Source organism: Mus caroli, chromosome 2 (genome assembly GCF_900094665.2).
Source record: "Mus caroli chromosome 2, CAROLI_EIJ_v1.1, whole genome shotgun sequence".
Classification (NCBI taxonomy): domain Eukaryota; kingdom Metazoa; phylum Chordata; class Mammalia; order Rodentia; family Muridae; genus Mus; species Mus caroli.
Genome location: NC_034571.1, coordinates 127,279,034 through 127,287,175, shown reverse-complemented (window position 1 = coordinate 127,287,175; position 8,142 = coordinate 127,279,034). Strand labels below are relative to the sequence as shown.

General features: G+C 38.8%; 1 protein-coding gene across 1 annotated transcript in view; it reads left to right on the top strand.

The window, feature by feature from the left end:
- Positions 1 to 6,858, top strand: part of Tmx4 (thioredoxin related transmembrane protein 4) — a 38,062-nt gene extending 31,204 nt beyond the window's left edge. Inside the window, exons 6-8 of the mRNA XM_021156434.2 lie at positions 2,369 to 2,470; positions 3,281 to 3,344; positions 4,469 to 6,858. Coding sequence (XP_021012093.1) covers positions 2,369 to 2,470; positions 3,281 to 3,344; positions 4,469 to 4,809 — 507 coding nt within the window. The 3' untranslated portion in view covers positions 4,810 to 6,858. The remainder of the gene's footprint in view (positions 1 to 2,368; positions 2,471 to 3,280; positions 3,345 to 4,468) is intronic.
- Positions 6,859 to 8,142: the final 1,284 nt, after the last annotated feature.

The following is an 8,142-nucleotide window of genomic DNA, read 5'->3' as shown; positions in this document are numbered from 1 at the left end:
GGGGCATCTGGGTTCTTTCCAGCTTCTGGCTATTATAAATAAGGCTCCTATGAACATAGTGGAGCATGTTTCCTTCTTACCGGTTGGAACATCTTCTGGATATATGCCCAGGAGAGGTATTTTTTTAAAGAAAGAATGGTGAAAGAAAATAAGTTGGGTGGGTAAGTTGACGAGGGTGATCATAAAGGATGTTGAGAGAGAGGTATTGAATATGCTCAAATATATGAAATTCTCAACTAATTAATAAAATATTAGAGAGTAGAGAGGGGGTGGTAATGGGGGCAAGAGGAGAGAGGGAGGAAAGTGTAAATGTAATTTTTATTCACTTAAAGTAACTGTCATCTCACAGGCTTTCTGTTTAATATCCTTACCGTTTCTAGTTCTTTCTGAACTCTGGCTGGCTGGTTCAACTCAGCTGTTCTGGCTCAAACTCCTCCCCGAGCTAACTGATTTAATCTGGCCTCTCTTAGCTTCTCACTGAATTGCTCTGCTTGGCCTGAAACTAACTCTGTCAATTTGTTCTAATCTTCTGGCTCCTCCTTATTCTCTGGCTTCACCTGGCTCTGCTGCATGAACTGAGTGGAACTGGACTGCCTCCACTGTGCTCTTAAATAGCCTCGAGTGCCTGTGCTGTTCTCATGAGAGCTGGCCTTATCCTCTTCTGTCAAATCATCTCATTTGTCCCTCAATTAGACAGCATTGAGATTAATGGTTTGATCTAAGGGCGTGTCTGTATTCCAGCCATAGTAGCCATGTTGCTGGATTCAAATTTCTGTACAGGAACAGGTCAGAACTGAGGCCAGGCTCTAACTTTAGTGACCTACTTTCACTGACTAGTCCTCTTCCCTTAAAGTTGTACAGCCATTGAAAACACTGCCATTAGGTGTGTACCAAGTATTCAAACATATGTCTGTGGGGTACATTTACATATTCAAACTGTACCCTACTCCTGGTACCCATATGACAAGAGGCATACAAGCCCTACTTTAAAAGTCCTCGTAGTTACTGTTAAGTGCTTTTTAAAAATTATCAAGTCTCTTCTTAGACTCAGGGCAGTCTCTTAACCCTGAGCTCTTATAATGTAAAAGAGCAGGTTGGATATTTTTAGCATATGGTAAGACATTCTTGGTGGTGAAATGGTGGCATAGCAAGGAATGATTTGATCAAAGTGAGACAGATTCAGTGGATAAGCAACCACCATACCTTGCCACTCTGGTTCCTAGATTTGGCACTCATGCTGACATTCTCTGGGCTCTAAAGAGCTCTAATACTGTAAACCTAGAATACACATAGTCTTTCTTTTGGGGTCTCTACAACTTTTCTTGGCTAATGCCCACTTTTTTTTGTTTTTACATCTCATGTTCATGTCTTTATACAATAGACTGTTAGGGCTCCCTTTGTAGAGAATCCATATTCTCTTGCCTCAACAGGTTTCTGAGACTTTGGCATCCATGATCCTTTCATGATGTTGCATAGTACATGCCCATAAAACCAATATGGACTCTGCTACCAGACTATATGAGCACCAGATATTCCTAAATGGTAAATCTTTGGATTGTCAGATTGTTCTGGTCATTTAATAAATTTTTGTTTTGTTTAAATGTTTCTCCTTTAGAACAGGTCAGAATAGAATATTTAGTTTCTTAATATAAACTAAAAAATTAATAGGGATGACTTAGATTTTGAGAAATATGGGATTAATTTAGAAACTTGGGCTCATTTTCATCATTTTTTCGCGAATTCTGGGAAGAATTGTTTTTATGGGCTGCTGAAATCTAACTTGGAGCCTTTTAATTATGTGCCTACTATTTGATTGGATTGTAGTTTATGATCTAAAACAATATGACTTGACATGAGGAAGTATGAACCTGGGAAGTCTACCTCTGAGTACCCATGGATTTGAAATGAACAGTTCATATATGTAATTCACATATTGTTTAACATTATAAAAAGTAAGTGTGGAAATTTTTAAATGGTTCATACTCTAAGGCATCAATCACTTTGCTTTATGTAACAACTGATAAGGAACCAAAGGGTTTTATATTTTAAAAAATTCCATGTTAGTATTAAGTACTGAGGAAGAGGTAATGATTTCATAAAGGGTATTAGAAAATCTTTTGCTATGGAAGGAGGAGCTGGCAAAGTAATTTGACCAGACCTATATCAAGATCCTGAACTCTAAAGAATAATTCTTAATAGATATAATTTTGGTAATTACTATTTCTCAGTGCTACAAAATTTGACGTGTTCATTAGGAATCACTTGAGTATAAATTTTGGTCACATAAGTGGAGAGACAGTTTGTAGACGAGATACAGCTAGAGAATCCCGCACTTCAAGTAAACATTTCATTTCTCATTTGATTGCAGCACCTTCACAACTATTTCACAGTGACCCTTGGAATTCCTGCATGGTGTTCTTACGTTTTTTTCGTCATTGCCACATTGGTGTTTGGCCTGTTCATGGGTCTGGTAAGACTTTGCCAGTCTTTTTTTATTGTCCTTTAAGCTGAGGACTTCATGTAAAATTAAAAGGTGGCCATTAAAGGAAAGTATATAAATAGAATTTTCTGTCATTTAAGCAGTTAATTTACTTTTTGGTTTCAATGATAATGTGTAATATAATGAGAAAACCATAAATATCACCCTCTAGTCTTATTTCTTAAATATTCTGAAGATTAATGCTGCAAACAATATACAGAGTGATCAAAGAAGGAATAAATACTGTACATGAATTGGTAATCATTTCCCAAAACAACCAAGTTGGCTATAACTTCACATAATGCTCCTTGCTTTGACCACTCTGGTAAAGACAAAGAATATATCTAACAAGTTACATGACAGACCATTTTCTTGTTCCTATCCTCCAGATGAATATCTAAACCTGACTAGATTATTTAATATATTTTTATTAATTTATTCTATCATATATACACCCCAACCTCAGCTTCTCCCACCTCTTTTCCAGTCCTTCCCCCAAACCTCCCCATCTACTACTCATGCATCAGGATCAGAGGTGGATCCAGCCAGTCTCTGCTTAAAATAGAATTTAGCTTTCAGTATTACAGAATTTGCTTATATATGGCCAGTTACTTTTTTGAAATACTTAAGAATTCTATACCCTGGAGTGGTCTTCCAGTCAAGTGTATCTTTCTGAAAACTTTGACTAGTTGCTAAGTGTCTGGCTAGGGGAGAACTGGTTAAGGGACACACATCTGATATTGAGGCATCTTGGTAGTTTGTCTTCTCTACTCAGTGTGAAATTAACTTTGTTTCTTCCAGATCCTGGTGGTGATCTCAGAATGTTTCTGTGTGCCTCTTCCAAGAGCTTCCTCTGAACGCTGTGGTAAGTCCGAGGAGTTCTCATGGGTAGAATTTTTAGAGCTCCATAAAATACCGTAGATTCTGTGGCTCAGCATTTTGGCCATAGCTTTCCACTTCTCCCTGATCTTCAGTAACCTGCACTGAGTTCTCTAAAGATGTGTTCTCCAGACAACTTTGAATAAAATTTACTTTCCTCTTTTAAAATTAGAAAATATTTTATATTGAAGATTGCACTTTTCTCCTTGGGCTTATACCCCGTATTTTTCAGTGAACAACTTTTACTCTTGAATTGGAATGAAAGATTCTTAGAGGAGCTGACATTTGTTGAATCTCTATGACAGTGGTCACTATGCCAAATCTGCATTTATTCACTCTACTTCAGGCCTTACTCTGATGCCCTTTATTTGTAGTGTTGAATTTCTCAGGGGTTCAGATAAGGTTATATCTTTAGTTCTTGAAGATTTCAAGACTTCATAGATAGCTAGCAATCTTATATGACCTTCAGCATTTTGGAGTGCAAAAGGCAGCCAGTGTAAACTGCTGCAGGAGTTCTCTGGTTTCAAGCCTAGCCCAGATGATACTATGTTTATGAAGTTCATTCAGTAACTATTAGTATTCCCAAACATATTTTATCAATTTAACTTTGTGATAAGAGGAGATCTTTTCTTCCTGACATTGGTCTCAAACTCCTGGGGAGTATGACTTTTATTGGCTTGTCTGAAATAGTTGCTATGACCAGTGAGTCATTTAGTATTTTATACAGCATGCAATACATACTGTATACCATAAAACAAAACTTTGTACTCCATTCCCATCTGCCTTATCATACACTCAGTGGTGCTCCTGTAGGGAAATACGAAATTTTTAGATGAGGCTAAAACTCTCCAGGCAGTGGTGGCACACACCTTTAATCCCAGCACTTGGGAGGCAGAGGCAGGTAGATTTCTGAGTTTGAGGCCAACCTGGTCTACAGAGTGAGTTCCAGGACAGCCAGGTCGATACAGAGAGACCCTGCCCCAAAAAGACCAAAAAAAAAAAATTCCCTATTTGTTCATCTCCTGGTTAAACAGTGAGTTAATTACAAAGTTGCCATTTATTATCCAGAGGTTTTTTTTTGTTTGTTTGTTTTTTCTTTTCCTTCCTTAGAGCAGGAGCAGAGTCCTGGAGAGGCTCAAGGAGCTGAGCAGCTACAGGATGCAGAGGAAGAAAAGGATGACTCAAATGAAGAAGAAAATAAAGACAGTCTTGTGGATGATGAGGAAGAGAAAGAGGACCTTGGAGATGAGGATGAAGGAGAAGAAGATGAGGAAGAGGACAACTTGGCAGGCATCATGGATGAGGAGAGAAGTGACACCAATGAGCAAGGAGTTGTGAAGGAGGGTAGTGTGTCCCCAAAGGCAGACGAAGCTCACCCAGCTGACACTCAGGACATGGTGGAAGACTCCCTGAGGCAGCGCAAGAGTCAGAATGCCAACAAGGGATCATAGGTTACATTATGACATTTCTAAAAATACAGGCCAAAAAAGAAGTCCGTTTCCCTCTGGTCTGCAGTTTAAGCCAAATCCTTAGTTGTTTGTTTTGTTTTTCTGGATGAGCAATGTTCACTTTTAAAAGATGATCTCTGGCCCTGTGGTTACATAGTAGTAAGCCTCAGTGTCGTAAGAGAGGTGTAGCACTTAGCCACCATAGTGTTAGGAACTTTGTGGGGACTTGTGGAGAACAAGTTGATGTGCTTGGGAGCCAAAGAGTAAATCAGAGGACTTCTCTGCAGTTCTCATTAGCACCTTTAGAAGTGAGGCTGCTGCTTAATAAAGTGAGAGCAAAACCACAGCATCCAGAGCATCCTTGAAGTTCAGGAAGTCTTTGCCTTCATTGTTAAGCTGTGTTTTAGTCATGTCAGAAACATCAGGTACCACAGCTCCCCAGCACTGTCTTGAGGCTAGAAATTGTGGAGACCTGGGTATAGATAGAACTTCAGCATGGAGCTTGGGAGTCCTCTGAGCTCTTTTGGTCTCTGTTGTCTTTTGTTTCTTACCTTTCATCTCTATGACTTTTCCACCTTGCACTTGCAGACTCCCATGGTTCACAGCTGCTCTGTAGTGAGAAGAGCAGGCAGCAGTGATCTGCATGGATTACCCTTACTTGATGTAAAGCTTGAGGGAACCACAGTTGAGGAGGCTAAGACTGCCAAGTGTCTCAAAGACATGCTGTACTCTCTGAAAATTCAAAAGGCAGTAGCAGTTTCATAGGACAGGTACAAGCAACATCTTGTTTGGGTCCTATAGTTACAGGATAACTTCTTCAAGAGTTTCTTCAGCCACAATCTTTGTTTTTCTGAATCCAAAGTGCTCTAAGTCTGGTCACTATAAGGTATTTTTATACAGCTGACTTCAGGTCTGTGGTGGTTAGTTTCCATCTCAAGAAACCTCTCTGGAACCACTTTAATAACAACTGAAAAGGCATGTCTGCTTTGCTTTTAGTGATGTGCTTTTGGTGAAAAAAAATTGATGAAAGTCAATTTCAGTAGGTAAAAGATTTTATTTGTTTCTATCTCCCTTGATCCTCTGGAGAATTGTGTGATTATAAATCTCTCCCTGCTCAATCCAATATCAGTATCAAGGAACCCAGATTCCTTATAAAAAAAAACTCTATCTCCTCTCTTACCCTCTCAAGTCTGAGAATAAATCCATAAAATTAGATTCTAGCTATATGAAAGATGACTAAATTCAATCTTATTCCCCCTTGGATTGAGTCAGAATAATGAGTACAGGTTTGTGAAATTCAAAATGTTTCATCATTTTAAAAAGGGGTATGTAGTGTAGTTCTCTGGCTGCTTAGAGGACACTTTCTTTGCATTAGCTGCCAACAGGAGGGTCATTGTTAGTGGAGGTTCAGAATCTGCCCTCCTGTACTGCACAAGGCTGCTACAAACCTTGCACAAAGAAAGATTTTATTGTGACAATCCATTCTTTATAAATGTTTTTATTTCATCTTTGTAACTTAGTTAACTGTCAGTTCAAGGCTGAGGCCATCCCAGAACTGGAGACCTTACTGCCCTTCCATGTTTCTGTCCTTCGATACATCCTTACTCAAAAGTGTCATGGTTCTGTGGTACTTATTCATCTTCCTAATAGAGCTGAGCTGCACCTTCTCTTCTGCCAGTATATTTCCTTCCTTCCCTTGTAATCCTTCCTTGATGCATGGAGTCAGAGTGTTTAAGCAATAGTAAATCCAAGTTCAGAGTGGTGGGAAAGGGATGACTTGCATCTCTGTTCTGTGAAGTACCCTCCTCCAAATTGACATACTGGGTTTTAATGGGATATTTGACAAGAGGGAAAGCTTGAAGGATTACAGTCTGCCTTGGCTTTGGTAAATGTTTTAAAACCAGGTTCCATTTGGACCTCAAATACTACCTAATAATATAATGAGATAATATATTTCCTTTCTTCTTCTTTTTTTTTTTTTTTTTTTTTTTTTTTTTTTCCTGAGACAGGGTTTCTCTGTGTAGCCCTGGCTGTCCTGGAACTCACTCTGTAGACCAGGCTGGCCTCGAACTNGAGACAGGGTTTCTCTGTGTAGCCCTGGCTGTCCTGGAACTCACTCTGTAGACCAGGCTGGCCTCGAACTCAGAAATCTGCCTGCCTCTGCCACCCAAGTGCTGGATTAAAGGCGTGCGCCGCCACCACCGCCTGCATTATATTTCCTTTCTTAATTATACTTAAAAGATATTGGAAGCTGGAAGAAAAAGTCATGGAGAAGGGGGTCCAGTCCACTAAAATTATATTTATTTGTAGGAATCATTTTTTCCTAGCTTTTCTGTTTTTAACATCCTGGCAAAAATTGGGTTTCTAGTAAATAGTCCAGGACCTTAATTTCTTTCCATATGAAGCCTTAAGGTTTATTTTCAATACTTTGTTCATATAAAATTAAAGGGAAAAACAACTTAAGATTAGATAAACATTTAATACATTTTTGTGTACATAATAAATTTAATCCAGAAGTGAAGTGCATGAAAATATGATTTTCTAAAACAAAAACCATGCTTCCCTTCCATTGCCGTACCTGCTATTTAATTATAGATTGCTATTTTCTGGATGTTAAAATCTGGTGAATGAGATAGCGATTGTGGAATGAGGGTGTATAGTGCTTTATGCACAGATGGTTAGAGAAAGGTGCCTTCTTCTTCATTGGAATATCTGAAAATTCCATTACCTCTTTTAGTTTTTTTCTTAACCCTTCACCTCCTTAACCACGCTGAACCACACTGACTTGCTTCGAATCTTATGGGAGCAATGCACAGGCAGTTCACTTTTTTGTTGTTATTGTTTTGTTTTGAAGGCTAATCATGGAACATGGAAGAGATGTCTCATTCACTCCATAGGCCATTGTGCTGTGTGGCAGCCACTGCAGTCTCATCCTGTACATAGGATCTGTACCTGTTATTTATAATAACTAGTGCAATGGAAGGCAAACAAGCTTGACACAGATCAGCTTTGGACAGCTGAAAAGCTACACTCTCACATTTTAGGGGCAACTCCTGGCTGATAATTAAGATATTGCCATGTGGTTTGAGTATATGTAAGCTTGAATAAGTGCACTGTGTAACATCTTTTGGGGAGGAGATTAAAATGCTAGTTAAGGGAATATCTACCATGTGGCTTTTTGTGAGTTTGGAAACAATGGAGGTCAAAGGGAAGTTTTAAAGAATTGAAAAGGGTGAAAGATATTTCAGCATTAAAATCCTAAGCATGAAGTGAGAGAAAGAGAGAGAGAATGGAGCTTTTGCTGGTGTGTACAGATTTTCTGTGTTTTTCCTCTTA